The sequence below is a fragment of the Colias philodice genome, chromosome 10 (genome assembly GCF_061535455.1).
Source record: "Colias philodice isolate Cphi_HAF_F1 chromosome 10, ilColPhil1 Martin Lab GWU primary, whole genome shotgun sequence".
In the NCBI taxonomy this organism is placed as follows: Eukaryota; Metazoa; Arthropoda; class Insecta; order Lepidoptera; family Pieridae; genus Colias; species Colias philodice.
The window spans coordinates 5,547,074-5,571,788 of record NC_143095.1 but is presented as its reverse complement, the minus strand read 5'-3'; the positions used below and the strand labels follow the sequence as shown (position 1 = coordinate 5,571,788).

Genomic DNA, 24,715 nt, shown 5'->3' with positions numbered 1-24,715 from the left:
TTTCTCTATTTATGTATTGCTTCCTTCGACAGTCAACTAAGAAACTACTACATATTTAAAATTGCCGAAACATTTATAGGTATTCATATTATGCATATGAATTCATAATAATATGTTTTTACTAATTACGCCAATTTGTTTGCTTGTAAATAGAAATAGAAAGGTGCGTGAAGATTTCATCAGATTTTAAGATCAGGTTCCTACTTAGGTGTACTTAAAATTATTGGGTTTTTTTCTTATACCTACTGAAACTCCTTACTCTTTTCAATACGACGTATTATCTCTATATATTTATGTTGGTTATTAAAAGTAAAACACTGTTCTAAATAAAAGATCCCAAAAAGAAAAACAAGGTTACATTTAAATGATGGAATTTATTTCTCACTATGTCAGTAGATAGCATCTAAACAAAAATAATTGCAAATTGTTAATATACATCATTATAACGTTTTATTGATTGCAACAGTAAAGTTAAATGAAATTAAAATATAATCATGGCTGAGTTTATTGTACCTAAAATTAATCATTTGAATATCAGGCTCAATATGAGCTATCACAATTCTCGTCCGATGGTCCTTACCACTGATATTGACAAGGCTATGTAAATACAAAACTCAAAACCATCATCAAACATTTTATTTCCTCATCTTTAAATATCACAGTAGGCAAAGACCCGGCGAAAATCTGAAAATTACACTACCAAAGCATGCAAGTAACGCAACTTTATAACTAGGTCATTTATAATTCTTAGTAAAAACAACTGCAATTACATAGACATTGTATTTCAATAATATCAGAAAAATAGTTTCTTTTTTTTCTATTCAGATTTCAGAGTCACGTTACATATAACAAAATTGTACCATTTTCAGACTCGCGCAATATAAGAAACAATAATATAAAATACTGAATCAAACATTTATATAACATAGTTGATCACTCCCACTGATATAGAAGCATACGTGTGTATATAATTTCAAAAACTATTTGATCGATTTTCGCCCATGAATACGATCATGTCTAAAATAATTTAATGAACTACAAAATGCCCTAAATAGTCAAAAATTACATTTACAAGGCATCATGGTTTTCTAAAATAATTATTGGATTCTCGTCACTAGTATGCGCGACCGCATTTTCCTAAGTTCATTCATAACTTTAAATTAATAATTAAACTAAATCATTTGACTATCACACATACTTCTACGCTTATCAACGAAAGAACACTCGCAAACTTCAATGCACTAATACTTATTAATACATCTAGACTTTACATCACAATAAAGTGCTGAATGAAGAAGACTAACATTGGTCAAGAAATAATAATTGGTCAAAAAGATATGTTTAGAGATTAAAAGCGTGCATATAACACCATTAAAATTTTGATATTCGAGGAGGATATGACTTGTTGATATGAGCAATATCCATAGAGCTCGGTTGAGGTCTATCGCTTAACCAGCGACGAAGATTCCGGCTTCTGTGCTGTTATATCTTATGGAGGTCGTTAATAAACGTATATCTGTTTAAGTTGAGGCTTGAGCTCAGGTGGTATCGTATACACTTCCTGTTCAGGCTTCTTCTTGACTAATCTTTTCCAACGACCACCAATGTTCTTGCGGAGACTACGAAAGCTTGCACGCTCGTTGCCAATCGGCTGCATCAAATTGTCCTGAAAAGATAAAAACAAAGATCTTATTTATTGAGAAAATAAAAACACAACCGTATTAATTAGAATTTTGAACGGGCGTATTATGACCCCAATGCAATTCCAGCCTTAAAGATTCCGTTATCGTCCCCAATGCATTAGGTGCTTATGCACCGATGTAGAAACGAGTTCCAGTTACACAATACACTCTTCAAGTTATATAAAACTACAGTTGCTACCCAAATGTACGTTCACAAACGGTCGTTTCGCGTTTTTATTATTATTAGGTATCTACCGAGTACCGACACGGGGACTTCCAGACATTACTATTTGAGAGACCGGTTCTCAAACAACGCGTTATATTTGATATTCAACCTTTTTTAGCTTAGCAATATTATTCAAAATACTTTTTATGAATTGATATGTCTAGGAAGCTTGTGTATATATAAAGTGAACGAGGCCATACGTGTGAGGTAAGCCTTGAATACGTTGTTCAACGCTGTCTTAGCAATTAGCATTATTTGCTTCCTAGTGTCATTTAATTGTAGGTGGTCTAGCACTAAGTTATTTATAATTGATAAAAATGCAATAATATATTTTATGTGTACATTAAAAGTATAGAAAGGGAGTTGTAAAGACAATAATAATTCTTTACAATATTAGCCTCCTTTGTTCGTTAATGAAAGAAGGTCGAATGGTTACAACATGTTCGCCTTGCGCAGCTTTCTACTCAGTTAGCGTGTCCCGACATTTAAATTTATTTTAAACCTACTTAGACGCAGTTGTCGTGCCGTAACCAACTCTCACTTGTGGCGGGGAGGGAGATTTAAATTTTAACCACTCACGATATCTTTTTCAATATTCTCGCAACTTTCCATACCCTTGTTTTAAGATGAGACAAATTTAAGAGATTGAATTTACTGCATACCTATAATAAAGTCTGGCATACAAATTGAATCGAGGTCAAATCAACATTCATTGCACAGCTGTTTGTTTTTGTTTTGTTTTGAAACTAACCTGATCGTGAGGATAGACGTAAGGCGGAGGCAGTGGCGGTGGAAACTGCCACAAAGGCTGCTGACGAAAGGCAAGAGGCTCGGGCGGTGGTTGCGTCGCAGAGGCCTGAAGCACAGCTTCGGCAGGGTGCACCGAAGCGGAGTGCTCCTCCCTCTTGCGCAGCTTGCTGTGGACGATACGAATCGCCATCATAGTACCATTATTCCCAACCATTGTATCGAATGGTACTTCCACGCAAGAATAGTCAAACACACTGGGCTGGATCACAGGTAAAAAGTTCCAGTCGGGCAGTCACAACATTTCACTTATTCACTCACAGCCGTGTTGCGGTCGATCGACGCGCTTTACTAATCACTAATTAAATAAATTATCACAATAATTATAATATTTTGTAAGTAGAGCTATTGCACATATCACTGCTGCTAGGAACGCGCGGTAGACCGCGTTACGCGAGCTTCAGCTGCGCGGTGACTAGAATGTTATCGTGAAGAATTGGCCGGCAGGTGCCTAGCAAAGCGCTCGCTCGTGCCAAACGACCTCTACGGAGTACTCCATGCGTCTGAGTTGAAGTGGAGGGGCGCCGATGGCTTTTATATGTTCGCCTCTGACGCGGCGCCAGTACGCCATCAGTATGCTGAAAGGGGGTAGACGCGGGAGGGGCAGGAGGGGGCTCGACGATGTCGCTGTTTTCCGCGAAAACCCACGAATACTCGTTGCTATCAGATTGTGGTGTCGACGGTTGCTCCCATACTTTTGCAATACTTATGACGCATTTGACAACGGTCGGTTAGGCCCGCGTGCTCAAGTAATAAATTTCCAACCGCTTTTTGTTTTACGTCCAGTTCTGACCAGCTGGCTTACACTGGTTACTGAAACTATCAACGTTCACGATGTCATGGCTGTGAGTGAGACAATTAACAAATTCTAACATTCCAAGTCTGCCGTATTATTATAGTACTCTTTGATTCCAAGTGTTGGTGCTATTCTTGCGTGGAAGTAACGATGCTAAAATTAAAGCAATCATTGATTATGATGTTAAATGTACAGTCCTTATATTAAAATTAAAATATATACCTGTAAGTAAATAATCGCAGAAACACTAGGTAATCAAACATTTAAATATAAATAATTGTATATATTTACTAGATACATACTACAATATTGGGTATTTTTAATTGATTACTTAACTGCTGTCTACGCAATAACAACAACGTACCGACATCACAACATTGAACATACGTCATTATAATTGATACATCCGAACTAGGTAATCGGACAGGCCCGTATTGATTTTTACGATAAAAACCATTAACCAATCCTCACATAAAATTTACCATCAAACTGAGTTCAAAGTCCATGGAATATATACGTACAGAAATCTCGTACCCAGTGCACGCCGTCTGGGTCTATGAATATATAAGCGAAACTACTGTTATTTTTGCATCTCTTTCTATTTCACAGAGTTTTACATTTACATGCAAGGGAGAAATACATTCAATACGTTCTCGTTTAAAAGTTAAAGTAGGGTTGCAGGGCAAGGGAGATGGCAAGGTACATTGCCCTTACTTCGTTCCTAACACAAGCAAGCCTTCGGGCCTTTGACTCGTTGGATAAAAAAAACACAGGTAGTAAGCCATTATAAGTTGTTACCCTTGAAAACGTCTAGAGGATATCGTTAACGCGAATCCATTTCAAGCTTCAGTTAAGGAATGGTTTATTTGGAAGTATCAACTGTTTAGGTTACAATCTTAAAATAAAGTGCAATCAGCTCATAAAATTTGATCAAGTAAGTACAATATAGGTTTTTGGGTTAGAACGTAAAATTTCAAAACAGAAAGAAGTTCGTAGACCTGTTATAGATGTAGGTAATAACAGAAATTTTGGTGATCCAACAAAATATGTTAAATTTCATCAGTTTCATGAAGTGTTATCGTTGTGTATTTTTATCTTAGACCGTGTTGGCACCCTGAACTTGTAAGCCAAAATAAATAAAATTTTAATAATATTAGTTGTTAGTTGTTACCAGGACAACTCTACTAGAAGAATTGCATCGAATAATTAACTAATGGAATTCAATGCTTTATTGACTTGATATTTAAAAAAAATCTCACAATTTACTGATAATGATTTGCTTATTGTAATTATACCGGCCTCAGTTTTACCTAAAAATCATGTAAGTACCTATCTACAAATGAAAATTTTATGAGTGGCAGTATTTTTATAATTAGTTGTACCTATATCTCCTTGAATAGCTTATGCAATAAAGATCGTTGGAACTCCTTAACCAATATCATTGTTTTTATTTTAGTATAGTAATTATGATAAAAACTGGCCATACATTTTAACCTCTTCTTACGTCAATCAAAGGCTATCATCACATTTCCCTGACTAAAATTGAGCCGATTGTCACGTACTACACGAATTATACACGTAAACACGTTATTAGTTTTAAGAACGATGTACGTGAGTGATAATATTCTAGAAAATTCTTTATTGAGGTCTTAACAATATTAGGTCCTTTCTGTTACGGATTGACGTCAGTATCGTGTGCTCGATGAGAGTCAATAAGGGTACATTTTTAATACAATCCGTTGATATGGAGTGCTTGATAAATAAACTAATGGCATAGTTGATTGCCATCAATGAGCCTTTAATGTAAAATGATAACTTTTCATATAATGAACAGAATATTAGCAAACCATCGCAATCGCGTTGGAAATATTATGTGTTGAAGTCTCTCAGTCTCTTCGAAATTCAGTGCAATAATTTAAGATTTCAAGGACAGTTGAAATATAATAATATTTCGAGTTACATAGAAACATTGACTACCTACATGCAAATAGGTTTTTAAAGTTTATGCGTGGGCCGAAAATAATATGACATTTTCTTCAAAACAAGTTTTTAAGATCTTTAAAGAATACGTAATTAATACCACTTATGAATTTTATTCCTTCAACAAACATTTAAAGCACCTACATTAAAAATTTGTAGTAAAAAAATATCAACCAAGACAAGACTGAGACTGTTGTTAAAATTGCTTCAAATAATGGGACAGATGTTGACGACAGGTGGTTAAGACATATGAATTTTGAAAGCAGAGGGTAAATTTACGATAATTTACCGTAGTTAAAACCTTAATATATATAAAGGTCTGACTGTCCTTGTAAACATGGTGATAGAGAAGAATGTATTAAAGATGGCTAGAATTCATAATACAATAGGAAAAGTTGTTGTAGTGTTTGAAATGCTAAGCGGATTAGGTATGTTGAATTTTGGTGAAGACCAACGGCAACTTTTTATCGCTATTAAGCAGAATTTGGAATTTAATGAGGATCAGCTGTCGAGGGATTATATTGTTTAATACATATAGATAGTGGTCGGAATGCTAGTAATTATAAAAAGGCTGAAAATCAATAGTTTAATCATAAAGCTAATGGAGTAGATAGTCAGTTAATCCGCATGTATACTGTTTCAGAACTCAGTTGTGTAGTATTAAAAGTAATCCGATTTCTGCGGCAGTAATGCGGTTTTGTGTTTACATTTTACCGACTTAAATAAAAGAAGTGTCTCAGTTATATATTACATTTTTAAATATTATTAGCTCGTTTTTAATTTGCAAAAAGACCCTGATAATTTAAAACGTTACGATTATAGGAGATCCTCCGCAAAGACAATTATTTAATTACAAAGTTCTCTATTAAAAAATATTAACCAAATAGCATTTCATGATTTCAGTTACTATCCAACTCCCAAGCCATTCTATACGTTCGCGTCCGTTTCTTGATAGCATATAATATGCAAGTACAAGTAATCATTGATAGTGTAATAAAAACATCGTTATCTCTCGGTTACAGAATCATATTCTTAGTAAGGTTTTGTTTATAAAGAGCTCCAGTGTTTATGAATAGTAATCACTGTATATATAAATCATACGCTAGATATAGGTAATAACTGTTAAGGTCTTTTACTGTTCCATCAGGCCCCGGAATCACAGACACAATAGAAAATCTATTGTGTCGTGGCCCGATCGGGGCGCTCGGTGGTCAATGGGTTAAATAGTATATTAGTACGAATATTAATAATTAGTTTAAGGCTAAGCCAAGAACTCTGTCTCATTAAGTTACAGTAAACGTATTGAGGACAAGTTCCAAGAATGATTATTACTTCCATTCACTCATTACCTTTGCAAAAGACCTAGTGTGAATTGATCTGACTACGGAGAACTGACTCCTATGGCCTACCTGCGAGTTCAATTCAAAATATTTCAATGACCTTAATGTCCAAAGTTAAACGTTATTTATGTTCAGACTGCATTCATTATGGTAATGAGAATTATATGTATGGCTGACTTTTACAGAGAGTATTTATACACGCTGGCATTGCCTTGTATTAAACTCCTTTTAGGATTTTCTCCAAAGTGCATAAACCTTATGTCAAGAAGGTATCGAACAAATGGCCACGACCTTGTCTGCTATTACGGTCAACGATCAGTTCCTCATGTATTAAGTACTTTTTTGTTTGATATTCGGATTTCTGAGTCATTCAATACGATTGTCCGGTTTAAAATAGAATGCCGAACTCGTAGTTACAACAAAAGACCCGAACGAGATAAATGATATCTTAGAATGATATATTTATCAAGCACATAAAATATTCAGACTTTCGACTGGAATATGTCAATGCAAGCGTTCACGAGCAAATATCGAGTGATACGAGGAATTTACCTTGACCAGATAGAAGTCAACCTTGGTACGTTCAGGTATGATAGCAAACAAGTTTTACCATGCATGATACAAATAATTTGACAAAATCTTGGCAGAACATGCTCAAAAGTACAGTGATACTTCTTCATCAGTTCAAAAGTGATAGTCTTCAACGAGTAATCAGTTTTGATGTAGGCTTGTAAGCAGAAAGAGAATTACCCGCGCTCAAATGGATTGTTTTTATTCCTTCCGCATAAGCAGACAATGGTTTTGTCCACGGAGAGAACGATCAGGGAGTTGTGCTCTAACACCACGCCGACTTCGCAGTTTTCCTCTTTACACTTCATCGCCTCATAGGCGATCGGAGCGAAGAGCATCGAAAGGCGGGCACAGACACTCGACACGAGCTCGCTTGGGCGGCAAGTCTACGTGGGGCGCTCGACACGTTTTGGCGCGCACTGTCGGTCAGCCGGCGGACTTCATACCGCCGACACGACGGTGACTATTTGACTGGCGTCGGCACCACGCCTCGCGCAGCGCAGCGGTGGGTGGTGACTGAACACCAAACACGCACCTCTCCCGTTACCTTATTGCCATGTTATGGGGACTCGACCTCGCCACGCGAAAGCCCTCCGCGACCACAAGGCGTGACGTTAAATAACGCCATATAATCAATGGATTTGCTAATTTCTCTGTTATTTAAATTTAATAATTGTTCCAGTCACCTAAAAGATTCGTTTCACGTACACCGTTACGAATTGTGATATTGTTTCAGAGTGTCAACATCTTTAGTGTTTATGACCAAGTGGCGTTGTAGTTATTGTTATACACGTCATTTAAAATGAAAATGACGTAGATACATATAGTTATAACGAAAATAAACGAATAATAATTAATAAACAATATGAAAATGTTTTTGTATTATTTTTGTTTGAGCTTCATTAACTAAAAGGGTTACGACTTACGATAGCCGGTGAAATCCTAATACCGTTTTTCGCCAAGTGAAAGTTGAACAAGCGCACTGAGCGTTATAAAGACTTTCATCGTAGGTATGACACATGCGAACAAGGATCATAATTTATAACAAAGTAATTTTGATAACATCATCGTAATTATATAAATATTTTAATATAACATACCTCACATATAGCAGCTATAATAGTTACTAGCACAGACATGTATACTAGCAAGGAAATAACAATTGTTTTGTATTTTTTTATTATTACCGGTATTAAGTACTTATATGTATTTGTTATACGATCTATGTTCATTGTCATTAACTAAGATTCAGGGTTCTCTGTAATCTTATAAATTAAAAGTGAATATCATAATACTTAATTTATAGAGTGTCTGTGTATTTACATATTTTTTATAAGGAAGTCAAATAATCTTAGTTGACATCCGATGATAAGGTGTCCCATTACTATTTAAAAAAATTATCTGGTATTGTCGCCTCAAAAAAAGAACTGATCGATATAGTTATCCGCATATTGAATGTGTGATAATTAAGATTTTCTATAGGTACTTGTGTAGGTATAAAAATGAAAAATGATGTCTCACATTAAATCGAAAAATGTAGGGAAGTAATGAAAGTATACAATTTTCCACGTTTGGACTATTCATTGTAATTTGTAATCGATAGAGCCCGTATAGACGAAATTCAAAAATTTGTAAGCACGATAGGCGAACATTCGATAGATTATTTTTATTACCTATTAGATAATGTTACCGTTAGACTATCGCATCCCTATATACTAGAACTATGTATTTTAAAGTTATTTATCTAAAAAATTGCGTGGCAACGATCCCACGCAATTTTAGAGTCATGAAGACCATTTATTTGCCCAATTGAATTTAAAAGTAAAACTAAAAATAATAGATGAACAACTACAAGTATTGCAATTGAAATGTTGAAACTATTAAATCCTAAAATAATCAAGCGTCAATGTCAGAAATAATACGAACAATTTGTATCATCGTTAAAGAGCTCAGTGGTAACTGCGAGTGGTGACGTTTTATTTATGTCGGATTATACTAACGTTGATACTACAAATTGCTAGTAGGATAATTCAGTATCAACGATCACTACCGAATTTGCGTCCTTGCTATTAAAATACATATTCTATTGATAAAGTAAATTGTCCGAAATAGAGTCCATTTTATTATGTTTTGCAGCTTGGAATGATCGTAAATTGTCTTAGCTTTTAAATGACCCTACAAAATCAATGAAAAAATAACATGTGGTTATAAGCAAGCAATGTTATATCGTAAAATTATATTTAGAACATAATAACATAAGCCAGGTAGAACCGATAAACTTTAAGTAGGTACCTAGGTAGGTACTAACTGTAATTCGTAACCCTTTGGTCCAATTTTGTAACATATCCAATTTAAATTAGTTTAATATTTCCCGATCTCTTAATATGTATAAGTATTTGTACGGTATTTAGTAACGAAAATAATCATTGTAGATATTTGAAAAATAAATTCAGTACCTAAGTAAAGTAGTTCATTTACACTGAAAACTTTCTATTGACATTAAAATCCTCAATTAGTTACACTACATGTAATTCCACCGTGAATGTGATTTGCCACTTTCCAATAGAAATTGTGACAATTAGCAGGATTTTCCAATTTAACTTCATAATATTATTTAATTAAATTATTCCAATCACTACCTAGATACAAAACCCGTATTGTAGTTTGTATTGGCTCTGTCAATTTTGGCTGTGGAATGTGGACGTATAAAAATTGAAATTGATAAATGTGACTCAATAAAAATTAACATTATTAACTAATTGTGTTATGACGCTTGCAAATTTAACCAGCTAGGCCAGTGGGTGCCTATATTTTGCACCATTTCATATCAAATTGATGAGCTATTAATGCTTATATTATCGAATAATATTAAACAATTTCTCCAACTATTCTGCTAACGCATACCGACATTACTTCCCATTATTCCACATTTAAGTGCTCATTTAAATTTACAGATTTTAAACAGACTTTTCTTTATGTGGCGATAGTTTTAAGAAATATGCAGTTTAGATAGCCAGTTAACTAAACATTGGGTAATTACTGTTATACTTCTACTATCCAGACGCCGAAAATTGGCCGGAATCCAACAACAACCCGGTAGACCTTGGTGGCTCATTGTGTTACGTTTGTTTTAATACTTACATCAACGGGAACCTTGGTATTGCAATTTTAAAATAGGTATAAAATAAAACTATTAATAAAACCTTTTCATAGAAAAATTAACGTAACGTCAGAGTTACCACATAATATTTTTATTTGAACGTATTTTAAAATTATGTAAAACGAATTCTCCTCATGCTACGAATGTTAAATTTAATAAGAAGTGTGGGAGATTTATTTATAGACTAGCGGTCCGCCCCGGCTTCGCCCGTGGTACTTATTTACGTTTTCTCTACATAAAAACCATCCTCGTACTTCAAGGAATATAATAAAAAAAGAATTATCGAAATCGGTTCAGCCGTTCTCGAGTTATGCGCTTACCAACACATTTTGCGATTCATTTTTATATATAAGAAGAAGATAATAAAAATCATATTATTGAAATGAACTACCTATGACGTTGTCAATGTACGTTATAGCCAAAACCGGATTAATCCAACAACAACGCGTATAGGGCTTCTAGATACCCTATTTGCCGCGAGGATATTGTATTTATCCGTACATGCGACATTTATGACATTGACCATACCTATTAGATAGATACATACACATGTACATCTTTGTAAAGCGATAATTAACTAGGTCGTAATACGCTACCCACCCGTTTTAACCATATAAAAACATGCGCGCCGAAAAAACCAACATGTAATTCTCTTTGGAAAAATACTTGATTTTAGACGTCTTCTATTCAGTATCCACGTGTTGGGCCAATAACTTAATTATCATCTAAATCTTAGTCAAATTACTCACATTTTCCTTAAGATTTTGCGAAAAGATTTTTTAATCATTGCCAATATTAGCATTTTCGACATTGTATCACAATCAAACAACACTTTTAACTGTATTTATAAGATTCCCCGTGCATATTCCAAACTTTCACAACGAACTGACTGATCTAGACGTAATGTAAAGGTTCTTTTTGTGTTTACCTTCAAAACAGTAATTCATGTAATAAATCTATGTCTACCCTCACACAATATTTCATTTAAAACGTCAAAACTGATTCTTCTTTTTTTTTCAAATGAAGACTGATTCGAGTTTGACCTTCCTTAAAATGATGCTTGTCAAAAATCCAAATAAAACTAAATTGATTCGAGGAATATTCGCATTCGAAAATTAGTAAAAAATATACAGGGAAAACTGTGCCATGGAATGATTTCAAGATGATGGCGATGTTTGAGTAGGTATGTATATATTCGACGGTGTTGATTTTTTTTCTAATTCTTCCAATAATAATTGAAGTCATTCAAGTCATTCTTAAAAAATCATCATAATTATTGTTTTGGTCAACAAGACGATCCGTTGGGTTAAGAATTATTTATTCAGTCATAGAATATATTATTAACAAGATTTAATAAATCGATGGTAATTTAACATTTATTTGCAGCCTTATCATTTAAAATTCATAAGTTGGTATATAAATTAGTTAGGTACATTATGGGTACATTATATTCAAAGTGGATTTTAGGTACAATAGGTGCTCTCTATCTCTTCAAGACGTCAAGTCATATAAAAGTAAATTCAGAATGTTTCTCGGGTGAAGGTCTGTTTGTATTTTGCCTTGCTTTTGATTGTTTGGCATCAACCTACTTAAGAGGTCAAACAATCTTCATGCTAACGATCGAGATTCTTAAATCTTTACTGCCCACTGTTTACGTCGTTTCCAGTAATTGCTAAGAAGCCTAGACTTGAAATACATTTAGACATGCTTGTATATTTTTAAGTGTTTTTGAACGAAGCCTTGTATACACACGTCTAAGTTTGTGTGTGTTTATTAGAAATTCCTAGTACAATCTTTATACAATGAAATATTTTTAGATTTCAGAGATTGAAGAAAATTTTAACTGGGTGCTCAATTGTTGTTTTCATTATCCTTGCTTAGCTTGTCCCATAACTATAAGCCAGACCGGTTTTAAAACATATATCCGCACGTCCTAGAACCAAAAAGTTCATCTGCTTCTGGCTTTCATTGACCTACCACGTTAATTTAAGTGGGCTTTAAATTTGCAGTAGACTCCAGACCACGTAGTGAGATCAATAGTACTAATTTTACTTCTTAGCATTGTAAGTTCATAATATGAGTTTGTTACCAGTTACCATAATTATAATATAATTATGGTAAAGACAACTGGCACAATTAATCGAAGTCTTTGAACGTGTTTTTTTTTGAGACAATAATGTCATTATGTGTCTGAGAGTACGAGATTATTGTCAGGAAAAAGTGCATTAAAGACATTAAATCTGCGGCTAATTATCTTGGCAGAGACAAGCATATGAATTTACTCAACCGGCTGGGAATGCTATATACATACCTATTTAAAAAGAATCCTGTCAATTTGCCAAACCAAATTGCAATTTTGCAGTTTGAATAAACTTTTGAGATCTCGATTAATCTAACGTTTATTTATTTAATATAATGTTTTCATAGAGGGGAAGTTACTGCCCAAATTGTTTAAGTAAATAATGTTTTGTTTGTTTTTGTTTATTGTTGACTGGAGTTTTTTTTTTAATATATCATGCTAGTAATATAGATTGAAGTATGTAGGTACATATTTATTATTTCATTAGGTAGGTACCTACATGACTTTATACGATATTTAAACAACTAAAAACTATATCCAAATATATTTAAACTTATGAATTTATTTATAATTAAGTATTGAAATTAATATTGTTATTCTAATCACTATTCATGCCCAACCTTCGTTTGAATTATGAAGTACCTACCCACATCACGATCGCGAAGCATGTCTTATGAAATGAAATCCAATGTTACATTGGTCAAGTTTTTTATATTAAGCTAACGCATGATATTTTTAACCGACTTCAAAAAAGGAGGAGGTTCTCAATTCGACAGTATTTTTTTTTTTTTGTATATTTGTTACGCGATTACTCCGGCAATTCTAAACCGATTTGAATAATTCTTTTTTTATTTGGTAGGTCATACGTCAGAGGTGGTCCCATTGTCACCAGGTCAGGATCTGATGATGGGATCCCGGGAAAATCGAGGGAAACCCTCAAATTTTGTAGGCATATACACTGTTTATCAGAAATTATTTAAATTTGTACATATAGGTATAGTCTTGAAGTCGGTTTTTGTTTTTTTTCAAAAAATTTACTTTATTATTATAATCTATTATAAAACCTTTTAATAAAAACCAAACCGAAATTATACTTTATAACGAAGATTGAGAAACGGGAAGCTATAAACTGGTTTTCAAGTAACCTAAGTATTACAATATTTAAAATTAGCAAAATCCAGGATACATAAATACCTATGTAGTACGTTTTATGCCCAGCTTGTTATCATAACGTGAACGTTACGGTTAACATAATATAAATAACTAGCGGTCCGCCCCGGCTTCGCCCGTGGTAAATATTTACGTTTTCTCTACATAAGAACCATCCTCGTACTTCAAGGTATTAATAAAAAAAGAATTATCGAAATCGGTCCACCCGTTCACGCGTGATTCCGTAACCAAGAAAATCGGGTTTCATTTATATATTATACTAGCGGTCCGCCCCGGCTTCGCCCGTGGTACATATTTATGTTTTCTCTACATAAGAACCATCCTCGTAATAAAAAAAGAATTATCGAAATCGGTTCAGCCGTTCTCGAGTTATGCGCTTACCAACACATTTTGCGATTCATTTTTATATATAAGAAGAAGACAATAGTATGCAAAATATCTTGATTCCGTGAACTAACAAGGCTATAATAATAAGAATAGCTGCAAAAATGAGGCGAAAAAAATTTTTCGATCGTAAAGCACTCTCTGATGCTTCGCATCATGAGTCGTGCAATATAGATATACCTACATTATACACATAGGAATACCTGTATTCCTTAATATTTCATCAATGGTAAAGTAGTTTATTAGCCACCCGTATCTGCTATACAAAACCAAAATATTATGTATATTAATTAAAAATTACTTCTGTCGTGTATAATTTGCATGAACAACATTTTAAGCTTAACATATTTTAATTTATATTTGAATATCTTAAGTCGTATTAATCTTTATCTTGGACTAATATTTTGGAATAGTTAGGAAAGATTTCATAATACAAAATTTAATAATAAACCAGCAGCTTTTATTGTTTTCTAATCTTGTGTGCGTTAACTGATTTTACGTCTGGGAAGTCATAAAACTAAAGTGGCGTTTCGCGTGCCATTTTTATAATTTTATTGCTTCTCGTGATAAGTACATACAATCTTATTACTTAGCAGATATTGTTTGAACCCCAACTTTTATTATTAATATTCTTATCTGTGTTTGTTTATTAAATAACAGCTAATGTTTCTGCGATTTTTATGATTATATTGAATACATACTAATGGACCTGATAACATAATAGATAACACACCTTCTATATATTTACAAATACAAAGCATATTTTTTAAAGAATCAATAGAATTCTTCAAAATATCATATCTTGTTAAAAATTATCTGATATCTAAATTTTACTATCAGAACTAATCCTTTAAAATAAGTCAATGTTACGAATAATAAGTAGGTTATCAATTATTAACAAAAACAATCACAATTCAAGTGTATTATTACCTAGGTAATAATGTCTCCAATCTCCATACATATTATTTATTCTACAACTACTTTCTAGAAGTAATAAGGAAATAAAACTCACTTTATTGTGAGGGCCAGCAACACAATAATAAGGCCCACGAGAGCCATGGCAATCACCACCCCTCCGATCATGTAATTCGCATCATTTGGTGCATCTGAAACAAACAAAAATGAATTTAAAATGCTGTTATACTTCTATAGGGGAATCGTCTTTAAAAATAACGTTAAATATGGTAAAATGGTCGATTGCTTTTTCAACAGGATCGTATTTAAACATAAAGTATATGTGGACAGAAGGCCATGATAAATATCGGTAGGTAACCCATGAGTAAAATTGTTCGTTTTTAAGTACACTGGTCATCAAAAAAATCGACCCACCTTCATTATGTTTGCTATTTATCGATTATTTCACAAATAAGCGGTCTTAGATTGTTGTTTTTGGTTGTAAGGGTCAGATAACATGTTTGTCATTATGATTGTCGTAAATTTTACCGCACTTGAAGATTCTTAACAATTTTTTATACAGAAATACTGTGAAGTGTTGATTTGACGGTTTACGGCGGGACAAGTTATGCCCGTGATCCCAGTTCAAAGCTGTATTTTTTCGGGATATCTTGTTAATAACGTTAAGTTTATTAACTAATGCTGTAGTTTCGATTAATTTTATCTCAAAATAATTGATACTACTCTAGCTGAGACGGCCCAAATCATGGCTCTACTAAAACAGGTAATACGTCAACGTGCCGTGGCTAAAAAGTAAAATCTGAGATGTTTTGCAGTTCAGTGAGTTAACCAAAGGTTTCTGAAGACTGAGCAGTATCAATGGAAATATGAATCTGCAAGAAATACGATGGCAACTCAAAGGAACGACCCCTAGATATTCAAATCAACTCTACAAAATCGATATCTGTCTGGCGTAGATCTCTTACCACACCTGCGTGGAGATAAGGAGGTGGCTATAAGTGACAGTACTGTTAGAAGAAGACTTTGGGAGTAGAACTGAAGACCACATAAGCCAGAAACAGGGCCACAATCAGCCACAGCTCATCGACAAACCAGACTTCAATTGGCTTGAAATCACGTAAACTGGACTATAGGCTATTGGGAGTCAGTACTTTTTAGTGACAAGATGCGAATGACTTTATATGGTGCTCATGGACGTCTTTATGTCATGCGATGACCAGAGGACGGATTTGCTCAGCGTTCCGTAAGAGAAATGGTCGATTATGAAAGAGGCTCTGTAAAGTTTTAGAGTGATATTTCTTTGACAAGCTGCACGGAGCTTGATGATAAGAAGTTGTGATTTAAATGTTGTTCAATACATTACCGAAGTTTTGGACAATCATATGGCGCTATATGCCGGCTATATCTGCAAAAGCTTTGAGTCCATGCATGATAATGCTCGGAAACACGTAGAGCGAATTGTGATCCAATATTTAGAAGAGGTCCGCATTTGAGTTACACTCTGGCTAGCAAAAAGTTTCGTCTTGAAACCTATAGAGCATATGTGGGACACTTAAAAAGTAAAGCTTAAAATTCGTAATCCAGCCCCTACATCATTAGGAGACCTGAAAACCACCATTAGGGAAGAATGGTAACGAATTCCTCAAGAGACCATCAAAATCTTGATTATTTCTCTAAAATGGTAAACATAGGCTATCATTCCAGAAAGAGGAGAAAATACCGAGTATAAATTCGAAAGAAACGTGATCATAAGTCTTATGATTAAAAAATAAACCGCATTTGAAATTAAATAAAGAAAAAGCTGAAAATTGAGGATTTTGTTTTTTATTGGAAATTATCATTTTTTTAATGATGTTAATGATTTTATGTGTTTAAATTCGTGTAAATATGTAAGTTTAATTAATCATTTAAGTTTACAATCAAATTTTTTCCTTAGTTTGTGAGAAAACGGCACTTTGCAGTAAAAATGCAGGTGGGTCGATTTTTTTGATGACCAGTGTATATCAATACCACAGCCAATACCAAATTGTTAGTATGTCGATTGACCTTGAATGAAGGCTACAATACAATCATGTAAGCCCTTGAAATTTAGTTTTTGAATATACAAGTTACTGTCGTTTACCTATAATATTACCATACTACCTACTACTAACTCATCATAATTGTTAAACTTGTGCGAAAAATAAATACTTACATGTAAATGAAAATTCTTAGTAAATATACCTAATCTATGTAGATTACACTTATGTAAGTGTGAGTACGTGGTTGTTTTAAATAAAAAAAATCAATGGACATTAGTGGAAGAAGTAGAATTTTTTATTAGTTAATAGCTTTGGTGGTCGTTAGGCTGAGTCCTCACACCCAGGTCATTAGACATATTGCTTCTATTCTAGTAAAGTGCTTCATAAATAATTAATGAAGCATCAACAGCAAAGCATGTTTCTCGCTGTTTTAATTGTGAGTTCATTAATAAGTACTAGATTGTTATTAAAATAGTAGTATTTCCTTAAGAATTGGGCAAATGTAAAAACAAAACTAATTTTGATCGTAACTCCCATATAAGACACATGAGAATCATTTTAAAATTACTTCTATTAAAGGATCATTCAATAATTACATATATCGTAATCCCAAGAAGTCTTCGCTGAAAGCCCCGAGGAGAAACTAGCATGTGTATCATAAAATACATTAACTGCAATAAACGGTCATTGCCAGCACGCGTACCACTTTGCGTCAATTGTACCGCATTGTATCCTTAATTTGAAACCGCTGTATGCATCTATATACCGGATCAGTATTGACAGTCACACAATATATTTTAACGATAACTTATAAACATCAAAGCGGATCTTCTTTGTTTTCTTTGCAGTTATATTTAATGACCAATTGTTTTAAAACATTATATGGAATAGGCAATATTGATAAAAGCGGAAAGTGTTAGAATATGTAAGTACCTACATTGCGATGAATACAAAATCGTTGAAGCACCTATAAGCTATGATGGTACTATAATATATAAAGAATAGCGGGCTTAAAAATAAATGGAAGAAAATCAACGAAATATTTTATAAAAATATAGGTATAAGCTAATGTTTAAAACATTAATGAATAAGGCGTGAAGGATTGCGAATATAATTGTATAGCCCAGGTACTGTTAGCAAGGTTGTTGGCATCTACCGTGCTAATATAAGTACCATTGCGGGAATAAACAGTTACCTAACGCCAACAGGAATTCTTTAGACACGCTATAAAACTGCTCAATTCAAGCTTAATATTATTGCTAGCGGCCTGCTGAATACTCTATATCAAATGTAAACCTTACTAGTAGCACAAGGCTTTTGTAATTTTAGAGAGCATACAATAGCAATGTGTATGAGATCTAGATTCAAGATGAAGCAACGAATCCGTGCCTTACATATTTATTGAAGAAAATTATAGTTTGCAATATTGTTTGGCTGTTGTTTACGAAACTTTGCAGCATGATTTCTTGCCCTCACAACTTTTCTTTCATCTATTATTATCCGATTTTTAACAATTGTAGAATCTGGCTAGAGCTTTTATTATAATTTCGTTGTTAACTACATGTCGTACAAGCCAAATTAAATTGGTAGATACATGATATGCATTCATTTCATATCTATATTCTTGCAGCATTTCAAGAACTAAAGCAGTTTTAAAAACATTTTATGTGAACAAAACATCCGGTGAAATCTTAAAGAAGAAAGATGTTTAGATTCATGTACCTATTTAATAATTGATACTTTCGCGAATTGTTTTCTCCTTCGCTTATTTCAAATCTTCGATCTATTTATCGTTGAATAATAAATAACATCAGTATTATTTCTATGGTTTAACGAAGTTGATATAAGAAACGTTTTATTAACCACAACGGATATTGAAACAGAATCGTTGCGGTTAAAGCGAATACATTACATTTATAATGTAATGTATCATTATTATCTGACTATCAATGTACCTATTATGTACATGCTTATGAAATATAAACATACCTACTACGGCTACATACTAAGTTTATGTTACAAATGTAAAGAATAAAATATATCTCCATACAATGATTGTTCAACGGAAGGTATTGTATAAACAATTTATGCATGTGCTTTGAAAAATAAAGGGGAAGATATTCTATCATGCAAACCATTATAGTTAAAACTAGCGGTCCGCCCCGGCTTCGCCCGTGGTACATATTTCGCAATAAAAGGTAGCCTATGTTCTTTCTCAGGGTCTAAAGATCCAAATTTCATCAAAATCGGTCCAGTAGTTTATGCGTGAAAACCATACATACATACATACAAATCTTTCCTCTTTATAATATTAGTATAGATAAGGTAGTTGAAAAAAAAAACAATCTGGGTCAGAATCGTGGATATTCTAGTTTTAATTTCTAATAAATGTGTGACAAAGTTAATTAATGTGATGCATAGGATGTCCAACTATTTAGTAATCTGTGGTATCTGTTACATAGTTTAAACAACTGCAGATGCACATTGGCATCTCATCTATTAAAATGTTTCCGTTGTAGATTAGATAAATAACAAATAAAATAAACGAATGTTAACATTCTTATTGTATCAGTTTGTATATTTTTGAAAAAAAAATTGATAGTTGCAATGTCAGCAAATGATTGCAGTGTGACCAGACTAACATTTCATATAGAATATAAATCTTTTCTCTGTTTGTTACTGTGATACTTTAACTTTCAAATTCAGTATAATGTACTTTAATTTTTACCTTCTTATTCATTTCGTTAAGACTGAAATATATTTCCTAATATTTTGTGTTAATCATATTTCCCAGATTATTTTCCAGTATTTCTAATGAACATCTATGACGTAAATGTACAAGTTAATGACATATTATGATCAGGTATCTAGTGAGTGCATCGGCCTGCCGCGGGGTAATGCACCGCTCACGCTTTTTATTTATTCTTTGTTAATCGCCGAGAGATTGACTGTCTTGTAAACAGACGGAAGTAACGAATGTATTGGTAATTAGTAATTACCATTTGTATTGAGATTAAAAATATATGCGAAATTAATATGCACCAATTTTCAAACATCTTTTGCTAGGTGTACCGCGCGGTTTCAGCTACAACAGTATTCAGTATTTTCAGTATTTTTTTGTAATTCATGTTTTATTCTGATGTATGACTAATCTATATTACTGCAAAGTTTCATCCAAATCCGCTCTGTAGTTTTTTTGTATTAGCAGCAAACATACATCCATCTTCACAAACTTTTGCATTAATATTAGTAGGAAGTAGGATTACATCATTTCATCATTCGTGAAATAAATCTGACACCTTGAAAATTTATGCGACTAGTTTTAAGAATGCATTTCCTGAATTTATAACATGTAAGGCGAAGTGTACATGATTGGTCTCCAAGTTGTACAAGCTTGATTTACATATTTCTAATGTGAATTGAATAAAGTTGGTTGACAGAAATTGTTTTAAGATCGCTATCGATTTAACAGTAATAAAAACAACAGTCGGAATACATAACATTCTAGTTGCTTTAAAGGTATATAAATATTGAAGTTAATACGATTTAATATTTTTCCTAGCATGAATACTTTGCCTATATGTGGCGCCATAAACACACGCACATTAAGCACTTTTGTTCCACGTGTAACCTTTATACCACAAAAGGCTCGATCGATACTTGATAATGCACTGTTTCTGCTTATCAACCAGAAACTGTTGAAGCGATTTTTTATCCTTTTACAAACATATTATGTCATCCTTTTAGATATTCTATAACTCAAAGTGTAAACGAGTCTGTGTGTGAAGCCAAACGATTTTTTTTAATAATTATTTATTTCGTCGTTAGCATAATATTCAAGTTTATAACAATTGCGTTTTCTTAGAACACATACAAAAACTGACTTAATTATACAGTTATACAGGTGTCCCACTATTGGTATACTAAGCGCGAAGGAACTTGTAGTTTTGCATATACCTACTGATTACTGATCACGAAAAACCAACAGTGGGACACCCTGTATATGTATTCTAATTTCTAAGGTATATTATATAGGATGAGGGACATTCTCGAGGTAGAAGTAAATTCATAATTAATTTCAAATCAAGTTTAATTAAATAACAGCATAAATCTAGCATCCGCATTTGTTCAAAAAAAATCAATTAACTATTGTAAACAAAAAAAAAACTTATCCTGTAGGTATTTGGTCATTTGACGATGCGAAATCAATTGCAAATTGTTCGTATTGCAATACGTAATTGTGCTTTATTTGTATCACGTGCTCACTATCATATCAATTATGGTAAAGACTCGAGTAGCCTTAATTAGTTTTCAACTTATCGTTCTTGAGGTATTTAGACCGACGCTTTGACAAGCAAATTCATCATTTTATTATCATAACATACTCTATATTTTACTATAAGGTGTACTTATACAAAAACCCCCTTATCAGAATACAGATATAATCAAACATCAAGATACATGAAGCGTTGCTATAAGAAATGTTTTTACAAAATGTACATCACCTAAGACAAACTAATTAGATTCACGGATCAGCGTGTTATGAGTTATCACTAAGTACTCAAACAAATTACTGTGGCATAATTAATGGTAAATTATCATAAATTATCTCGTTTATGGTTATAGAAGGCAAATAAGCGAAGAGGTCGCCTGACCGACGCGGACGATGCCATAAGCGTCCTCTCGACCTACGATTACTATTTACTTGCAAATATTATGTTACTAACCTATGGTAGAGTTCGAAATCCATATGGGATTATCGATATCGCAGGGGGTATAAACATCAGAGTAGATAAAGGTTTTATTACGTTGATGATCCATCTATCTGGCTAAATTACCTACGTCAGGTGTTCCGAAAACATTGAACTCACGTTCAGTTAGTTGACTTGTTAATTATATTTGCAGGGATAATTCGACAGATAACGCTGCTGTTACTTTTATAATCTTATGCGTCAAATTCACTGCATTCGCCCTGCGTCACTGTTATAGTAGGAGCAGTAAATCCAGTATTGCGGTAAGGGTCTTCACTAGGTACTTGGGGAGTGAGTTTTGTAATCTATAATTAAAATAATAATAAGCTCTGTACAAGTAAGTCATTGAGAATAAAACATACAGTCTACGACGTATTCCATAAATATTATTAGAAAACAGCACATTGTGTACGGATGGTTACAACTTACAGCGGTGACGACGGCTACCGTCTTCAAACAATACGTATATAGTATGTAGCTACATACTTAGTTACTAAGTATACGTTATGGACCCATTTCTTATCATGACAAATCGTTTTACTCATTCATGGACTCGTCATGGACATGTGATTTAAAAAACGCGGTTGACGTTAATCTCAATTTACTTTTCTGAGATATTTGACCGATGTTATGTGGAAAAAATGTAGTATAATACAAGATAATAAAAGATAATAATACATTATTCTTCTATTCCAAAACAAAAGAATATTGAAAACAATTAAGCAATTGTGACTGATACTGAGCGAACAATGCCGCAATATATCCGTATCGAATAGGCAAATAGACAAACATTTATTTACAATTAGCAGTTTCACTTATTCGCACATGTTAGTTAGTTCCGGGTTTTCATATAATTAGACTGTGTCGCGAAATATATTATGCCCCCCCCCCCTTCCAGTTAATTTCGTATGCGGTAACTTCGGGTTTTCTTTATAAATTGAGGTCAAAGGAAAGTTCATATGCTCAATGCAATTACATGATATGACTGTCAAATATTATAAGAAAGGAATAAGTTAATTAGGAAAATATATTTTACTTTGTTTGCAGGGTGCCAGTTTAAAAAATATTTTGTGTTACTATAATCTGAGCATATGATATTGGATACACATTAATTAAACAAACAGGACTTCAATAAGTGAAAGTGCAATCTTTATCGACCTTTCGAATATATTAATTGATGTTTGAGAGAGTTGTCATGCGAGTAAACAGATATTATGTTCAATTGATCATTATATAAGCAGTAAGATACTAGAAACATAAACGTCTACATTATTTTATTAAAATTTCATTTTTTAATATACCTAAGTATATGTTTTATTGGTGGGTACATCACGGGGTCTACCTATGCAAGATATTATCTGTTTTTTCTTATCCTGTCAGTTTTATGATCTACCTCAGGTATAGTAGAATTTAAAATATTTGTAGATTATAGATGTTTGGTTGTTGTCAACGAGGATTGATAAAAATGTTATATTTTCACCAAAGTTCAACGTTCAATGGTCATTTAAAATGCGCATAGTAAAAGATGTGTTTGAATCTGCTCAATATAAAATCAAACCGGTCACAAGTTCAAATCGCATGGAAAAATAACTTATTCGTTTAAATTTTTATCCGCTACAAACTGATCACCATATTTTCATTTAAAATAACAATACAATAGGAATGTTGTCGCGATGTTCACAAAGCAGTACAATTATTTCTTGTCTGTTACCATATCTCCTATTTCTTAACATAGAAAATAGTTTATTCAACATTGAATATTACAAATTACCTTCATAAAAAAGAAAGCTATACCGACTATAAATATTATATATTTAAGTAATTAAAGCACGTATTTAAATTGCGTAACACAAAAAAATGTCACGAGTTTAGTCGAGTTATTTCTTTATCTATTTTGATTTTATAACATTTATCAATGAAATATGAACAATGTTAGTTTCATGAACGATAATTTCACAATAAGTAATTTAGTTCTCGAACAGGGATTAAGTAATAAGTTCTTAGATCTGACTTTCACTAGTCTCGGAAGTTTGCTCCCGTTTTAGAGAAAGCAAACAAAACTCGACACTTCATGTTCTACTAGTGGTTTTTCCTTAATAATTTTAGATGTTTCTGGTGTGGTTTTAGGATTAGTGTTTTTCCTTATAATTAATAATTTTAAATGTTTGTATGTAACGGTGCAAAACACCGTATTTTTGACGTGACATCTTTACGAAGCATATTTTTGGGCTTCTTTGCTTGAACAAAATTTATAGTATAACTGCAGCTACGGCTCATAATTGTAATCTTATGATAATTATTAATTCCCAATTCATATGTTGACTAGTTACAATAGTGAACAACGAAAGGTGACAAATTATTTAGCATAATCTACAAACACCATTTTGAAAACACTTTCTTTTTTCATTCTCACAATCCACTTTTTGTTAATTAGCACATTAATTCTACGAATTATACTCTTCGTTATAAACATATCTATAATTAATTGTATCTGAAATATCGTGTTTAAGTAAATGGAGATATTTCCATTCCATAGGACAATGCGAGTATTGTATTTAAAATGTGTGTTGCGGTAGGAAAGAGGGAAGGTTACAAAATGAAAGCGACTGTACAGTTTGTTGTACTTTGAACCTCGACGGGCAGTTTCTAAAGAGAGCTTATAATAAGACCAAAGCGAGAAGTGAATCGAACGGATGGTAATGTACATTCTTTGACATAAATAGACTCGTGTACAATAACCCCTAGCGTTTTAATTAAATTAATTATATTTTCTATCATCCCTCTATGTATCAAAATCTGAAAGTAACTAACTGAAAGTTGAAATAAAGGTTAT

The 24,715-nt window shown here is 33.0% G+C and overlaps 1 protein-coding gene across 3 annotated transcripts in view; it reads right to left on the bottom strand.

The window, feature by feature from the left end:
• Positions 1-621: 621 nt before the first annotated feature.
• LOC149485193 (uncharacterized) overlaps positions 622-24,715 on the bottom strand; it is a 151,921-nt gene continuing 127,827 nt past the window's right edge. For 2 of the 3 annotated variants that reach the window (XM_089699962.1, XM_089699963.1), the window contains exons 4-6: positions 15,208-15,301; positions 2,660-2,825; positions 622-1,666 (exon numbers count right to left, since the gene is read on the bottom strand). In XM_089699962.1, coding sequence (XP_089556088.1) covers positions 1,502-1,666; positions 2,660-2,825; positions 15,208-15,301 — 425 coding nt within the window. In that variant the 3' untranslated portion in view covers positions 622-1,501. Of the gene's footprint in view, positions 1,667-2,659; positions 2,826-7,581; positions 7,830-15,207; positions 15,302-24,715 lie in introns of those variants that run through there. The other variant, XM_089699964.1, reaches the window with a different exon arrangement.